Source organism: Crassostrea angulata, chromosome 4 (genome assembly GCF_025612915.1).
Source record: "Crassostrea angulata isolate pt1a10 chromosome 4, ASM2561291v2, whole genome shotgun sequence".
Classification (NCBI taxonomy): Eukaryota; Metazoa; Mollusca; class Bivalvia; order Ostreida; family Ostreidae; genus Magallana; species Magallana angulata.
Window position 1 is genome coordinate 38669163 of NC_069114.1, and position 17839 is coordinate 38687001.

The 17839-nt window shown below is 35.8% G+C and overlaps 1 protein-coding gene across 6 annotated transcripts; it reads left to right on the forward strand.

Moving 5' to 3' along the window:
* Positions 1-409: 409 nt before the first annotated feature.
* On the forward strand, positions 410-16403 carry LOC128181008 (uncharacterized). Of its 6 annotated transcripts, XM_052849252.1 has the most exons (18): positions 5803-6046; positions 6286-6398; positions 7928-7984; positions 9592-9720; positions 10106-10159; positions 10675-10746; positions 11263-11376; positions 11531-11626; positions 11735-11863; positions 13315-13461; positions 13586-13648; positions 13776-13867; positions 13960-14065; positions 14232-14412; positions 14657-14724; positions 14810-14931; positions 15024-15162; positions 15252-16403. In XM_052849252.1, exons 1-18 carry the CDS (start codon positions 5971-5973, stop codon positions 16146-16148), a joined length of 2655 nt encoding a protein of 884 aa, XP_052705212.1. In that variant the 5' UTR covers positions 5803-5970; the 3' UTR covers positions 16149-16403. The 6 variants fall into 6 exon arrangements, with proteins under 6 accessions (XP_052705213.1, XP_052705214.1, XP_052705215.1 ...); XM_052849253.1 differs by lacking the exons at positions 5803-6046; positions 6286-6398 and adding an exon at positions 410-644; XM_052849254.1 differs by lacking the exons at positions 5803-6046; positions 6286-6398 and adding an exon at positions 2205-2401.
* The last annotated feature ends 1436 nt before the right edge of the window (positions 16404-17839 follow it).

A 17839-nucleotide genomic window follows, 5' to 3' on the forward strand; every position in this document is an offset into this window, starting at 1 on the left:
ATTGCGTGTTTTAAATGCGCTATGCCTGATGACGAATGTTGCCCATGTTTGTGTGCAAATATTTTCAGTAGGCGTCCCGGTTATCTAAAACATCTATAATAAAAAGTCGCCATAAATTCAAAACAGGATTTTCAAATTGCATCAATACCTCTTGTCCCGTTAAGTCCACTTTAAATATGGTTTGGGGTTGGGTCCTCTTTAGGTGACCGTAAATATTAAGTCTCCCTTTAATATCCAGATAACGGGCCCCATATAAAAATGATTTATGGGCGATTCCATGTCGGAGATAGTTTCACCGTCAGACAATCTCAGCAGTGTCAACACGCCATTAAACAATGCACGACAATTAATCTTTGACAAACTTTCACCTTAACTTTAACCTGCAGTGCAAAGGCAAAACCACACTGTCTGAATGAACGCACCGTCCCCAAAATAGCAGAGCGTTCGTAGTAAATCTATATTTCTCCCTCACAGTATGTGACCGTTGAGACAGGAAGTTTTGTATATGAAATTTCATAATTTAATGAGCACATGTGAAACCTAATTGTGTCAGATGTATTTTGGATCGAAGTAGGTCTCTCTTGGCGTACAAGAGTTAATCGCAGCTAACCCGGACTATTATGTGGCTTCGCTGGACGGTTCAGGTAAAAATAATCTACATCATTATCCAGGTGTAACTAAACATAACTAAGTATTTTCTTTTTATTGTCAGTTGTACAGTAAATCTGGGCAAACAATGGCACTTCTGTGGGCTCATGCCCCCTCTTTCTGTTCGTACATTCCTATCCACAGATGTCAATGAAGACAGCTTGATAGTGGCTCCCATTATTGAATATCATTGACTTCATGCGTTATTAATGATTATGCATTGCACGTGTTAATCCTGGATGCCTTATGAAGTAATAATTTTTTGGTGAAATTAATGTAATAATAATTGTTCAAAGTGGATCCCCACGATAGGAAGCCTTTAGAGGAAGTAGTTCACTGTTATAATTGGATTCATTTGTCCTCCATAGGAAGTATTGGACGCACTAAATACCAGGTAAGGGGCTGCACTGCAGTAGAGTTCTACAAGTTTTTATTATGGGTAGTTTGCCATTAATGCACACGTGTATATATTTTTATTGATATAGATATGAATTTCATTCACAGCACACGTGTAAATGACATGTTATCATTGGGGAGCTTGTATATAGCTTCAGATAGCGGAAGCCAATTTATTTCCTTCCTGTCATCACAGTCTTTTACATTGTACTCACTTCCTACATGCTGTCATCTTCACCGTGCACGTGTACACACGTGCAAAAGTCGGTGTTAACATCATGTTATGCCTAATTCACCTGTAACCAAATATAATATTATTCAATATATTAAACAAGCAGCTGGCATTTTTAAAAGCTACTAAATGTAGGTAGCTAAAATACTTATTGTTCAAAGACCCCGTTTTAAAGAAATTTAAATGAAAAACAGTTGTTCGATTTTTTTTATTTTGGGGTACTTATTTTTTTTTATTAATGCTTTCGAATCCCTTCTGTTAAACCTGTGAAGATACAGAAAGGAATTCATAAAAGAATTTTCGACCAAACCGGTTTCTCAATAAAAATATGTATCTTATCTCGCGTGATCTAGGAAAAATTTAAATCTTATACTTATGTAAATAATACCATACTAAGTAATCGGGATGGCGATCAGATTACCCTAACCTGACAGTAAATCAGGGCCCCAGACCCTGGGTAGAGGGCTTTGTTCATCATACGTAACAGAAATGTAATAGGTTTTAATCAAAATCCCCACAGCTCCTTTGGAATAAAAATCCGGTCGAGAATTTCGCACACAAAATATTCATCCGTGCAAATATTTATTTACGAAAAGTCATAATAAAGTCATTCATATCCTTGAAGTTTTAAAATGATTTTCATTCAGGTTTTCTCCATAGAATAAAGAAGCCTGATTTGCCTATATGACTGCTAAATCTCTATAGCCCTGCATTTCCCCCTGATAACTTTTTGCAGAGATTCTAAATAATGTGTTATACATGTATATCATTAAGTAATATTGCTGCATTTTACTGTGAATAATCCTTCAGAATGCCTACTTGATTTTTGGCAAAAATAAAAAAAAAAGAATAGACATAACCGGTATTCAAGGAGTTGGACCACAACCAGTTGTGGAATTTTGATATCTGTGTGTCTATCTGCCCCCGTGGAATGGGGACATCATGTTGACACAGACTCTTCAGTTTTAGATCGACTACACACCTGTAGCGTACGCATCACGTCACACCATGTCACAATAAGCTAGCAAGCCTTTGATGAAAAGAAAAGGGGAGAAAGGGCTGTGATTATATTGAATTCTTATAACCAGGAAATTATTTGTAGTCTCGGTCTGGTGTCTCGAGCAGGTAGGCATATTGCAAAACACATGTTTGACGGGTTTTTAGACAGGAAATAATTTAATTAATCTATTATTATTACTTGGTAAATGGGACAATGCCTACATTGGTAGAGGTACATTTCAAAAGCTTTGCATATTATTCTCTTTCGCATGGCTGACTAGCAGATATTTTCAGTTTCCTGAGAATTTTTTTTACTTGAATTTTCAAAAAAAGAGAAAAAAACCCACCCCCACCTCAGCTGTACCATTTAATCGTATGAATATTCTGCTGCATTTCATCTACGGGAGCAAAAGTCTGGTTAGAGGGTGGAGAGTGAGGGATATCAAATTTACTGGTGGTAGAAATCACAACCGGTTCAGATCCACAAAGGCGCGAGTTTTCTACTCCATTAATCGCTTTCTTGACTTTATTTGTGTAGAAAGGCTATTTAAACATTTAGCCGGATTTTCTTGCCGTTCAATCACTGCATTGAAGTTATTGCAGATTTAATTCTAAAATGTTCAATTGATTTGGAAGTGCGTAATTCACAGCAATACAGGTAAGTTCTTCCTAATGTGTTGTACATTAATTTGATCTTTATTATACCCTTTTTGGAATCATCGTGGAAGTATTACAACTTGGAAATTGTTATATGCACGAGGCAATCGAGAAATGGAACTTGAATAACCTATAAATTTATATGGTCAACTTTTCAGTTTAAAGATTAAATTGTTGTTTTTGACATTCCTATGATAATTGCAAGTATATCTATAATAATGATAAACAAAAGAGAACATTGTGTAGACAATATCAATTCTCGTGACGAAGATAAAGTTAACAGTTTTCCGATTGTCAGATCAAAGCATAATTATGGTGAAAATGACAGAAATCGCACATAAAAATACACATTGACATTCATAAATTCACGACACAACGAGATCGTCCTGGGTTGACTCGGTCTGGGGATTATGGTGGTATGACTGCAGTACCTGTACGATAATTATCAAATCACCGCTGATGGCTTGTTTTTGGTCTGAAGAAAAACAAATCATGGCCTAGAAGTTTGTGTGATGAAGCAAAGAGATTCATTGATAATGAGAAGACAATGTGTCTTAAGCTGGATCACGGCGTTTTAATTTTGTCATCCATGACATTCAAACAAACATGACTAAAAAAGGGAAAGGGGATGTTGTTTCAAGCAATATGAGCTGTATTTTTTTGTTTTTTTTAGAATTTTAATTGTAAATACTGCTATAGTATGATAAGTCTGCATATAACTTAAACTTGTATGATAAATAAGGTTTGAAAAAACCATTAATTTTTTTTCAGAGGAAAGATTTCTCTTCTTAGGAACATATAGCAAATAAATTTTTGTACAGGACGACAATAATTCAATTTTGCTCCAATTAAGGCTCCTTAACGGCCTTTTTCACGAAAATTTGGCGAAAAGAAATTTAAAAACCATCATGATAGTTTTGTCATTTTAGTAGAAAATAACATTTTCGTTAAAAAAAAATTCATCATGAAAATTGCAGCTCATATTGCTTTCAAAATTGCAATTCCCAATTTGATTTTTTTAACTAGAGAGAAAAAAATGAATTACCATTTGTGTCACTTTTAAGTTTCTGTTCGGTTTTTCAAGCGTATAATTATCTACTTAAGACATTAACAGTAATAACGTAAGTTTCAAAACAAAATTCCTCAACACAGCCTTATATGTTTATCAAACCATCCTTATAAGGTTGTTCTCCATGTAAGAGAGATAACTCTTGCTTTGGTAAGACATTCAGTGTTTGCGTCAAATGAACTCTTGACAAAAATGAAATTTATGATATGTATTTAGATATTGTAAATAACTATCATGGGGGGATAGGATGGTAATATCTCATGTGTTTGTGTGTGGTGGGGTTGGGGTGGTTTCCTCGTGACCTTAGTATAAGAGAAGCGTATTCAACCCATAACTATTCCAGTTACCGGGCATATTTCAATTAAAGACCCCTTGTTGTTCTCTCGTTCAGTGATAACGGTTCAACAAATTGCCAATAATGTAAAATCCTAACTCATTCCCAACCTTGTTCTTTTATTGATACTTACTTGGTCACGACCAACAAATAAATTAGCGAGAATATTGAATGCAAAATCAGCATTCAAATCAATCGATTTTTGTTTCTTACGTAATACAAACATGTGAATAGACTGGTCTGGTCTTTAAGGCACCACAGTTAACATGTACATGTGTATTTGAATGAGGGTGAGAGGAATGGGTGTCATAAATGGTTACCGATCTCAATAAGATTCAAAGATTAAAGGGGCACAGTCCTAAATGTCTTCCAAGTCCGGAAACTCGGATTAAAAGTACAAGCCTAAAGTGTTACCAACAGATCCAAAGGGCCCGAATGGTTTTTATCTTTTCCAACATCAATCTAATGTTTATATCGCAATATGCTCAATGAGCCATAGTTGTCCAGGCGAGGGACAGGGTTAACGTTTGTTCGTTTAGACGACTATTTGCAGCTGGTCAGCATTGTTAGATCTTTTTAATGACGAGATTTGATTTTATCAGGAAAATGAATAAATACTCGCACTTTATTCTCCATAGAAATTGCAAATGCTAGGTTATGGATCATGGGGACAAAACCATAGCATTTTAACTTTAGGGAGGAAGGAGGCGATTCCTTTACATAAAAAATGTTCGGTTCTGTATTTTGGTAGAGTGTTTAGAGTGCTGTGGTCAGCATGGCAAATATTCATGCATATCTGTAAGAGCTAGGTGATCTGACCCTGTTTACCACAAGAATTTTACGGTCGTGCACTGTTTCATAGTCATTTGTTGATGTATGCACCAACGCACGTGTAAATTGTCGCTTTGTCACCTTTTGAGCCATTGCGCATCGACATGTGCGCAACAGAGGATTTTTATTGTTCTGCACGTACTTTTGAAGATATGGTGTTGTAGTAGTACGTCTGTTTTTCAAAACTGGTCTAGCCTGTTGATTTTGACCAAAAATAAATGCATAAATATGCATGACGTGTCAAATTACTCCCACTGAAGATGAATGAAAATATTTTGAATTTCTAATCGCAAGGATGTGCAAGTTGTCGTTTAATGTACATGTATGACCTTCCCAGGTAAACATACAGAATAAAACAACTTTTAAGAGTAAGTTGTTGAATGTGGATTAAATGTTTTGTATTCGTTTTAAACCCAAACTAAAATGTCCATAGGGATTTTGAATTGAATGTTTGATCCGTGAAGCCTTCATACTTTTACACCTTAGAAAAATATTTCACGCATCAACTGCGAAGGCACCAATAATCCATGTTCTAAAACTGTCCCAACACGAGGGTTAGAGTCAAAGAATTTAATAATCTGTAAAATATAAAAAGCTGTGGAAAAAACACTTCACGTAAGACAGATTGTCAAATTTACCTAGGCAGCCGGAAACGTATTGAATATTTAATGTTGGCTAATCGTATATCAAAAAATTTGTTTCACTGCCTTAACGCTGCGAGGCGAGAGTTGGATTGAAGAGTAGGCGTTCAGACAGAACTAGGGCCGCGTTACCTCATTTCCGGGAACGTTATCGAGCACAATCATGGACGCTTTCAAAAACAAGGATTTCTATTTCGTCGGATTCGAATGCTGGCCGGATTATTCGCTTTACGTAGCCTGTGCGTGTATTTCGTGAGATCTATCTAATTTGTTTTTGGTCATATCAGATTTCGTTAATAAGTTCTTTGCTTGTTTTGTTTTTCCAAAAGAGCATTTAATATCGATTTATTTCTTTTTGAAAAGAGAATACACACTTACTTATCTTAATCGCATTATATCAATGGACTTCGAACTTGACTAAAATCTTGAAAAAATTGGATAGGGGTAGAACAATTTTTCGGAATCCTTTCGTTCGCAGGCTTCTTCATCATGTTGACTTTCGTCATCATCTGGTTTTACTGTCGGGACGCCTTTCGATTCGCCTTTAAACGGAGGGAGACACAAGAACATGTATCTCCCGTACCTCAAAAGGTTAGTTGACTTGCAATCGTTAAATCTTAAACCAAAAAATGACAAAGCCCTCCCTCAGCGCTAAATGGGTCGTTTAACTGCTCTATTTATTGAATGCATTGGCTAACTAAGGTTATTTCCAATTATGCTGACTGTGTTTTTATGTTTTTCACAATTATACATATTTGACAGATTAAACCGATAAGGGCAATCCATTGCATAACGGCTGCAAATGACATTTTTCCCAATTACTATAAATTTGACGTGGGTTGTATCGGTGGTTCCTTGACTGCATGTGTTTATATCGGTTGACTGTGAATGAAAACTGAGTCATATACCCCTGGCAAATCTTAGGGTCTGCTGCACGATTTGTTTGCACTTCCAGATTGTGCACGGTTCAGCAAGGAAGGTATTCATTTTATTTCTATGTTGCTTTAGCTTTGATATTTTATCTTCATTTTAAATATGCATAGTTCAAAACAACTGATCTATCATTTTCCTCGGATCAAATGGAAATTAGGACTGCAGGCGTTATAGTTTTACTTCATTGGATTTTAACGACTTCACGTTTGGCTGAGGACGCAGTTGACATTGATGTTTTAAAAGATCCTGTTTTGTTATGCAATACCTGTGTCGGGGTAGATTTCATGTGGTTCCTGGTGTGGAATATCAAAGTTGGAGCCCGACTAAACAGACGAACAAATTCTCGTCTACACGATAAAAAGCGCCATTTAAATTTGTTTACGTCTGTATACCATGTTTAACAGAAATCATATGGAAATAAACTGGTTAATTTGTAGCAATCAATTTGAATTTAGATTTGTTAAGGAAAATTTTATTGTCAGTGACTCTATAGCAAGGTGTCAATATGAATCTTTTATGACCTTTATTGGTGCCGACCCAGCAGGGGTCGTCGTTGATGGCAAGATATTGCCCAATTTGTCTGATAATGTGTCACAAAATTAGAATACATAGCGCCTGGAAACATCCGTGGTGGACAATGAAACTTTAAGGTACTTCTACATGTACAATATGTTTCGCGCCAACTGTAACCATTACTTTTTCGCAGGGTTGGCGGAAAGCTGGATAGAGGTTTCGTTAAATATGAACTTTAACCTCTATACTCCACATCGTGTATTGGTATATCATTGCCTGTCAGAATACCAGAGGGGGATATAATTAAGATTTTGATGAATCTTTACAATGCTTTGGAGGCCTGTATTGTTGGGTTTTACCTGGAGGGGTTAGAAAAATAAGATCAAACAGATTTGATCTTTACTGATAACGTGTTTTTGGGCCTTATCAAACTTTCCTTTCACTGAAATCGGCACACCTTTTCCCAATAACTCAACCTTTAAGTAGAGAATTAATTGCACATTACGCTTGGGGTTAATGATTGGTTAAAGTTCACATCTAGGTGTAAATGTAGCGACGTACGATCCAAATATACTGTATTTAGCGGAATGTTTGGAAATTTAACTCCAATGCCACCACCATCGGAATTGATATAAGAAGGGTGAAGACTATCTTTTTCTTATTTTTTTTTTCAGAAAAAGATGGCAAAAGAAGATGTACAGAAGTGTTTGGAGTGGCTGCTTAATACCCAGGTGAGTTTACTACCTGTATTCCTCCTTTCCCACAGTCGAACGTTCTCATCTAGGATAGTATGCAAAAATATCTGGCTAAAATCCCCCTAATCTTCTCCAAGCTCTGTAGAAAATGACAAGGTAGGGATGGATTCATGTGTAAAGTTTGTTTTTTATTTTACCCTCCACAGTTATGTTTGTTCAGTATATTTTCTCGGACAAAACCATTGTATTTACCAGTACATGTACTTTTCCTTCTCGGCATTTGAAATGTAAAAAAATAACAGGATTTCTCAGTGTAAAATCTCTTTTGATATTGCAAATTAAAGTTAGACATAAAGTTTTAAACAGATCAGAGCGTGTGAAATACATGTATACCTGCATACTATTCGTGGATTTAACCATGATGATCAAGATCCAGCCTGTCGGATGCCCAGTAGCGATCAGTCTTTCCGTCCGTCCGTCCGATTTTATTTGTTAAGTGCATTACTAGTATTTCGATTCTCTGTCTATCATTTTTGCTCAAACTTCAACCACATAGTGTCTTTTGGTTGGAAATTCGCTTTGACCTTGAGCCGATTGTTTGGATAAAGGTCAAGGTTTAAAAAACCTCTTCGTGTGAAATCCTTGATTTTAATCTATAATAATAAAATAAAGTTTATTTTCCTGTGGCCAAAACTGACCTAAACCTCACCTTAAAGTGCTTATGAGCAAAATGTCTGCAGTGACCTTGAACAAATGTCCTTCCTCCTGTTCTCTAAAATAAGCAAAAGAAAAAAAAATCTTACTTGATAAAAAGACAAAATTTTCCTTAATACATGTACATTTGCAATATAAAATTTAAACCCCTTAGAACACTTTACACCTGAAACACTATGCCGGATAATTATGCCAGTGCCAAGGTGGCATTTTTGCACCCGCTTAAGCTGTATATATCGAAAAATTCAAATATGCCTTATGATAGACCATTGCTTAAAGAGTTAACAACCACCTTTGTTATCAGTGTATCTCACCTGTCAGGTAAGATATTTACCTTTCAAAAATAAATTCCTATAGGAAAATAATTTTTTCCATAGGAAAATCAATATTCCTATAGGTAATTTGAAATTTCCTATCGGAATACAAGAATTTCCTATAGGAATTTCAATTCCGATAGGATTTGATAAAATCCGATAGGAAAGCTTAATATCCTATAGGAAAACTACATGTCTGAATCAAATTCCTACAGGAATTACCATTCTCCTATAGGAAATATAATTCCTACAGGACTTTTTAAAAATCCTATAGGATTGCCAATATTTCCTGTAGGAGAGTCAATTCTCCTATGGGAATTATCATTTTCCGATGGGATATTAATTTTTAAAGGTAAATATCTCACCTGTAAGGTGAAACACACTAAAAACAAAAGTGATTATATACTCTCTAGACAACGGTCTATCATTTGGTATACATGGATTTTTCCAAAACTGCATCTTGAGCGGGTGCAAAAATGCCACCTTGGCACTGGCATAATTATCCGGCACAGTGTTCTGAATTCCGTGTACTTACAGAGCGACCCTTTCAGATAGTCACCATTTCAACAATGTATAGTTTGCAATATCTCAGACAGTTCATTATGTGTATTTTAGAGTGAGTTGGAAACAGACCCTTTTGGGATATGTAAGGCAGCCATTTTGGAAGCCTCGATTCGTCAACAGAATAGAAGCACAGAGCTTCTCCGTTACCAAGACAACATAAAAAGGGTCATGACCCGACACGTAAGTGATGTTGAGGTTGAACTGTCACACTTCTAGCTAATAACTAAGGTAGTTTCTCTGTGAAATCGATTTTCTATAGCGTTGAAAGTAGTTTACCTTAAATTATTTACAAACAGAGAGAAAGAGTGACAAACTGAAATGAATTCTTTATTTTTCATTTGTTGGAAAAAAAACCCCAATTTGTTCAGAACGCGTACCTCCAAGATTAAAAAAACAAGTTCATGTTTAATTCAGAAAACCATTATGTGATAATACCATGTTATATACTGGTACAGTACAGTTTATTGTAGGAAAACAAAATTTTAAAAAGGCTTACTTAATATTTTTTGATTCACTATAATCTTTATCATTATCATCAAAAATGAATTTAAATTATCTTTTGCAGAAAGTATCTGATGATGATACCAAGGAAATATCTAACTCTTATGAATCCGCAATGGTATGTATCACCTCACATAGCAATCAACGAACACCTTTTAATGACGTCTTTATGTATACCACGACAAAGGAACAATTCATCAATCAAAATTTGTATCGATCACACACACAAATAATATTCTATTCAACCAAGTGGTTTGTACAAGATTCAAGTCTACTATGACCTAGACTTAGACAACTATGAAAGTTTCGCAAATATTTTTCAGTATACTAATAATTAAAACATTGCATGAAATGTAAAAAAACAAAACAAAAAAATCCCCTGAATTTATTGGTTTTATCAATTATTCGACTTGCACTGCAGAATTCCATTTTGAACAACAAACGGGGTTAAACAAAGACAGTGAATAATAATGTTATTAAAAAGGCAATATTTTCATTTCTTCTATTATTATGATAAGAAAATAAACCTGGAAATATTGTTAGATGTAAGAAATATCGACTGACAAGATTTTCTGGATAAAGACCACGATAAACAAGTTGTTGCAAAGAGGAATAACTTCGATTCAATTTCAGGCAATTTCCTCCAAACGGATGTCGTGTATGGAAGTTTTGAATGGGATAGCATCTTTAGAAGAACACGTTGAGGTAAATGGAAGATAGACGACAAAAGCGTAATTAAAAATAATTAAAGAAATGTAAATGCAGTTATTGCAAATATGTACATGTAGTCCATGTAACATTTGATACACTCAAATCTAATAGAGACATTGGACATCCAAATCAATATCGCATGAACAAATCTTTTATTAACACATAAAAAGTATCAACGTTACGTTACACACAATGCAGGCGTTTAAAGAATACGTATCTCTGAAAAAAAATGTTGAAAAATAATGTACTACATGTATATATATCGGGATTCAAAATCAATCATCAATAAGAGATCTTTTTTTATTTCAATTTTGATAAAAATTGTATGTAACTGAAATATTCATATCTTTAACCTCTGATAAATACGGTATGTAATAAACAATGTATAGGTTTCGATAGATCATTTTTCTTCGCAAAATTGAATAGTAAAATTTTTGGATACCATTAAAAAATGTTCCCCTCTCTGCTGTAGGCGTCAGCATGATTTATACGTCATGGTCTGTTTTGTAGAGTCTGTCTCACGATTTCGATGCCCGAGCCGTACACTTGGTCAATGTTGGAGAAAATAACAAACATACCGGATCTAAATCACAGAGCAACGAGAGCTTGGTCAAAACAGCCAAGGTTAGTCTCCAATCACTGACCAATACAACAGAGAAATGTACAAGTATCCATCATTATAATGCACTTTGACAAAGTTTCAGGTGAATGTACTTTTTTGTAAGTTTTTTTCATTGGATGTTCAATGAAACACATGTCGTGCATTTTTTTTTTTTAGAATTGCCATATAGCAGTCAGAAATAACTGGCGCTGGATCGACACCATGCTACAATGTTCACAGGTTCATCTCAGAAATGCCGCCATGTTTCATGAGGTGTGTTGTTGATGCGAACATTCTGTTAAAGGTTTCCGATGAAAATGACAATTTCTGAAGAAGAAAAAAATATTGCTGATTCATTTGTTGTTGTTTTTTCTGTTCTAGTTTTTCCACGAGGTGGATGAGGTGGAGTACTGGATGAACACAACCTTATCTCGTATCCACTTGACCTTTGACCGTTCTAAACTCAGCGGGGACCGCTCAGATGTCAAGGTTATTCAAGAGGAAATGAAAGTATGTGTACTACAGAGAGAGAGAGAGAGAGAGAGAGAGAGAGAGAGAGAGTATATGTGTGTGTGTCAGTCTTCACTGAAATACTTTTTAGCAGTTCATAAATTTTTATCTCCCGTACAGGTTATATAATCCCGCGTTTATGCGCCATCTTCTTTAAAATTGAATGTGTATTTAGTTCGTTTTTTTAATGAAAAAATGCTCACCATTCAAATAAAAGATTAAATAATGACAAAAATAATCGAATAATAATCTATTAAATACACGACTGAAATACAAATCTCAAAGATTAGCCCACAAACGGGATTAAAAGATTTTGCGTCGCGATTTGTGCATAAGAAATCGCGTGACCCTGACTAACTCGGGATGAGTGTTAAATATATTTGTTTGTGTAGTAGATTTGTAAGGAACATTAAAGGAATGTGTGTAATAGAGTGTACTAATAACTCTACAATCCTCTATAAGTATACTCTTGGACTTCTAATCTTCTAAGTAGTGGGGCTTCCGTCAGTATGAAGTACTGTCTTCGGTGACGGGGCCCTAATTAGTGAACCTTTGGTTCTGAGCCCAGTCACTGCTTAACACGACTTCTCCCTAACAGGAGAACTTGAGTACCTCTGTCGTAATCTGCCGGTCTGTAGTCTCACAAGAAGAGAAGCTGTCCACGTGTTAGTATATTTTGTTACGTTGTTTGGTGGAGTCAATCGTTTTGTGACAGTCGGAGCTAACTGTTAGTAGAATTATGACGGCGCTCGTTATAGGATTTCAAACTAACTAAAAAACATATTTTTGAATTTCAATATCGCGTGATAAGGTTTTATGATAAAACATTGGACAGTGCTTTTGGCGTGTTTTAGTAATTGTCGATTCCTTTTTACAGAATTAACTTGAAATAATATTGCTGGTACATGTCCTTGAGCAGAATACAGACTTTAACAGTCTTTAGATCTTAGAAATCTATATGAATTACATAAAGTTTTCTGATTGTATCTATTGAGGTTTGCCTCTTTCATCAGACTTTTTGCTGTACCTTTATAAGTTGGTAATAAATCAGAAGTAATATATAATTGTCATAAACCGCACTGTGCGGATCGAGAAAATTTTCCCTGGGGGTAGGTTTCGAGGGATAATTGTGTTTACCGGGTGGGGGTGTGGGGAGGGAAGGAGGCCCGAGGCCTATTGTCGATAAATTTACTATCTCAATTTAATAAGTTTGAAGCTTTGGCCCCCGACCACTCCCACTCCCCCTCCCCGCCCCAGGATTCGCGCATGTACTTCCCAAGATAAACTGGAACTGTCTGAATTATGGCCCGTACATGTTATATGTAACAAGATTTTGATACACAGAGTAAATAAAAACTATATAACCTCGATTTTTAAAAAAAAAAATCAAGATAATTGTATGCTTACTCTTTAATATGATGTTTTAGTATTACATTTTTGAACGTTTGCAGGACATGCTCTTGGCGTACTTACAATGGCAAAGCAAAGTTGACAGTTTGTTTGACAGAGCACGTGACATAGTTCCAATCCAAACGAGGCTGGAAAAAATCCAGGAACCACGCCCAGTTGTCTCCCTTACCGACTACAAAACCAACGAGGTGCCTTTGATATGTTTCAAAATTTATCTGAAGAAAACATCATTCCTTTGTTCGTCGCTTATGTTCTGTGCATAAATATTTTTTCTGAAATTAACGAAATTCAATGTATTTTTTTCCCCTACAGATAGAATTTAATGAAGGCGAGACATTGACTCTTCTCGACAATGGCAAGCAAGGAAAATGGCTGGTATGTCTCAATCCATTTAATTTTTTAAAATATGTTCAAGTATTAAATAAAAGTTTTTCTAAAGCAAGTTTAATGTAGTTAATACAGTACCTTATATACATGTGTTCATTGTGTTGTCACTTTTCAGGTTAAGAATTCCCGCGGTCAGTCCGCTTTGGTTCCGTCTGTTATAATCCTAATTAGAGGGCCATCTGGCGATGCCTTAGAAGCTGTTATAAGGTATTACTCATCAGATTACTGATTCTGAATAATAACCAATTTAAAAAAAAGGGACACAAACTTAATTTTTTGGTCTTATTATCTGTTTGCAGACTTCGCATTCAACTGCTAGCTATGTGGACCACAAGCATCAAAAGGCTGGGTTACCAGATGATTGCGTTCATGGGTCTGGTGTTCAGAGACTGGACGGACCAAGAGGTGTGTACACACAATGAGTGAAACATAGCAATCAAAATCTGTGACATTAATTCATCTCATAATGGTGATGTCTTCAGATTCTGTTAAATACCATTGTCGGAATATGCAATTGAAATCTATAAAAAAAAATTCATTAATTTTATTGATTTGTCTTTTTCCCGTTTAGATTCAGATGCTTCAATGCATGAATGACAAAGAAAGAAAGGAGCTACTGGGAGTGCTGAAGTACATTGAGGACACGCTCCTCAAGAACTGGAACGGTTACGGAGGATTTGAGGAGCTTCAGGAGAAGATTCTCCGACTGCGCATGATCCTGGAGGAGACGGATGGCAAGGCCACAGCTCAAGGTGACGGTTATAGCAAACGTCGTGGATTTGCTCTCATTATTGGAAGTTTAAGTTTAACTACGTTTATCCCAAACCAATTTGAAACGATATTATTCTACCCTCAGTATTCAAAGCTTTATTTCAACGAAAAACCAGACAACTACGTTATCATCAAAACAAACGCCGAATTATGAACGCTACACTTAGTGTAGTAAGCTCTTATTCAAAACAACATCAGACTACTATGTTAATCTCAATTTTGCAGATTCCGAGATGTTAACGCAAGTTGTTGTGCAGATTAAGTCCCTCAAAGATCTCCTTAATAATTACAAAGTAAGTTCTATCTCTTCAAAATGACAAATTATTGAAATTCGATATTGGTTGCTGATAAATGAATAAATTGATGTTTGGTATGCAGGATTTTTGGGCGTACTGGGAAACATACAAAGGAATTGTGGAGCTTCTGAAGGCGCCAAAGTTCTTGCTCGTCTGTGATAAATGGGATGAACTCAAATTTGTGACGTCGGCTCATTTCGTAAAGTAAGCTGGGTTTTTTTTACACATGACTGCTACATTGATTCTTATTCCTAGATGACTATATGGCACTGTACTGTTGTTAATAATAACTACAGGTTTTGGGATACGACATTGGACGTATCAAACGAGGATCTTACTCAGGCGACATCAGTGACACTATTTGAGACACCAAAAGAACCATTCCCGACTGAAAACAGAAAACCGGTGGATGAACTTCTGGTTTGCCAAGTTCAGGTAATGCTTACTTTTTACCACTCAAGTATACCTTGTATCTCAATGTATTTGTGTGTCTGAGCGATGCTAATATTTTCTGTTCATTTCAGCCGCTGCAACAAGAGGAGGGGGAGCTGGATGCCCTTGATGGCTACGAGGAAGAGGAGTCGTATCAAACCTACGAGGAAACAACGGTGACGTCAACAGATCAAGTGATGTCATCAGTTGAAGAAGAGCGATCCACGTTCGTGATCACATCCGTGACCGACCCACGTGATGATGACAAGGAATTGTCCCTGCAGGAAGCCATCATGTTGGGAATCATCGACCAGACGACAAACCAGTACATAAATCCGGACACGGGTGATGTGTGTTCCATTACTGCTGCCATGAACGATGGCAAGATCATGTTTGAATTTACATCACGAAAGAAAATCCGCGAAGAGAAAAAATCGTATGGTATCATCTCAATCAAAACTACTAAAGAAAATAGGCCCTACACGATAAGTCACGTGATTGACCCATCATCGGAACAGGAAATGACTTTGCCACAAGCTATAAGTAAGGGAATCATTAACAAGACGGATTCTACATATAGGACTGAAACCGGAGAGTTGATTAGCATTGATGACGCAATATCCAGTGGCCTCGTCAAGGTGGAATACCATAATGGCGGCGATCATCCGGAAGCGGAAAGCACAACAAGAACGTACGCAGTTCACGGAGTCTTGGACAAAAAGACTAATCAGAAAGTGTCGTTTGCTGATGCCCTCAGTAGTGGTATTTTGGACAAAGAGAGTGGAGAATATGTAGACAATGTAACCAAGGACCGATTACCGGTGCAAGACGCCATCATGAAAGGCTTTATAAAAGCAAGAATAGTGACGGATACTTCAAAGCTGGACATTGATCCGGAAAATAAAATGGTCGTTGAAAAGTTTGCTTCAGCAAAGAATAAACTGAGAGCTGCAAAAGCTCTTCGTGGCATGAATAATGGACAGAGCTAAATCTTTGTTATATCTATACATTATTTAGTTATTGGCGAGTATGTAATCAAAATATTGCTTTTATTGCATTATTAACCAAAGAAACCAATGTCACTTATAAATCAACTGGAGAATAACAGACCATTGGAATTCTTGAATGCTAAAAGCTTTCCATAAAGTTATTGATTTGCAGCAAATGAATGTGATTATTTATCTTCATGATTTATTTTTGTACGTTTATATTAATATACCTTTTAAAATAAACAATAACATGAATTATCATTTTATTTTTATTTTTGACCATTATTGTCCATACATGTATACAAGTATACCCATATGGTACGCTAAATTATCAATTGCATACATTTACCTTTTATACATGTACAGTGGGGTCTCAGTTATCCGGACTCTTTCGATCCCTATTGTAGTCGTCCGGAAAAGTGGGGCGTCCGGATTTGAAATGTGTCTATGGTTGTCATAAATGTATAATATATTTGGTTATAATGAGTGTTTATGCTGGGTTTATTGCCTTTCATTCTAAATAGCACAGCAACAAATTAAAATTACTATTGTTCTTTGAAATTTCCTTGTTTTTAATGCAAAAAAAACCCGCTCTATATATTGTTATTTGGTCAGGAAAATATGATATTAACCAAACTATAACAGATAAAATAAATCTAGCGAAATATATTGTGTCCAAGTGTGAAATACGCCTATTTACGTTATGTGTTTTTGACTCTATTTCTAGACATTTCAATTTTCCACAAATACCACTTCCGATCAGTTGATTTTCTTCCCATACTACCGGTTTTGACTTAATCTAACAAGACATTTGCGAGACACTTCATTTAAAATAACTTTTTTGAATATAAATAACACAAAATTATGTAAATCTTACCAGATTTATCAAGCACATTCTTCCTTTGAAATAGAGGGGCATTTTGGTTTGGGACATCTCAATATTGTGACGTACATACGATCAAAATACATGTAAACAATAAAATCAAGCATATTTTATAAATTTTGTCTTTCCCAAAACTGTTACTTAACAGCTAGCGCTATGGGTTACAGGGCTCGCTACGAATTTGTAAGTCTTGAGTTTGAATCCCGCTGAGGCTTTTGAAATTTTTACCTTTCCAAAGGAAAATTAAAAAGTATTTCTTGGTAAATTTTAAAAATTTGAAAACGGTGAAGGTATTTTGTTTATAATCTTTTATCCACATTAATATTAACCGGTGTCCCTTAACACCTGAAGCGGAGTATCATTATATAAATAGTGCCTGTTTGGGAGGGTAACAGTTGAAATTGACACCCCGAGAAAACCATTGTCAACCGACGCGAAGCGGAGGTTGACAATGGTTTTCGAGGGGTGTCAATTTCAACTGTTATCCTCCCAAACAGGCACTATTTATTTTGTTATACTGAATGTCTTTTTTTAAAATTTTAAGAAAATTTTACTGCTTTTATATAGGAATAACGTGAAGTCTACAGCAAACCGTACGCGCATAATTTTCGCGCATGTAACATTTTTTAATGTTACCCGTTGCCAAGTGCGTTGCTAACGCTGAGGGTAATAGTAAATATTATTAACTGCGTCTTAACCAATCAGATTTCAGTATTTAACATGAAAGTATAACAATATATAAATAGTGCCTGTTTGGGAGGGTAACAGTTGAAATTGACACCCCGAGAAAACCATTGTCAACCGATGC

What these genes read in the sequence shown, in the direction of transcription:
- LOC128181008 (XM_052849252.1), top strand. Translation starts at nt 5,971, where the DNA reads ATGGACGCTTTCAAAAACAAGGATTTCTATTTCGTCGGATTCGAATGC. An exon ending in TATCTCCCGTACCTCAAAAG is followed by an intron (nt 6,399 to 7,927) that starts GTTAGTTGACTT and finishes TTTTTTTTTCAG; the next exon opens with AAAAAGATGGCAAAAGAAGA. An exon ending in GCAAGCAAGGAAAATGGCTG is followed by an intron (nt 13,649 to 13,775) that starts GTATGTCTCAAT and finishes GTCACTTTTCAG; the next exon opens with GTTAAGAATTCCCGCGGTCA.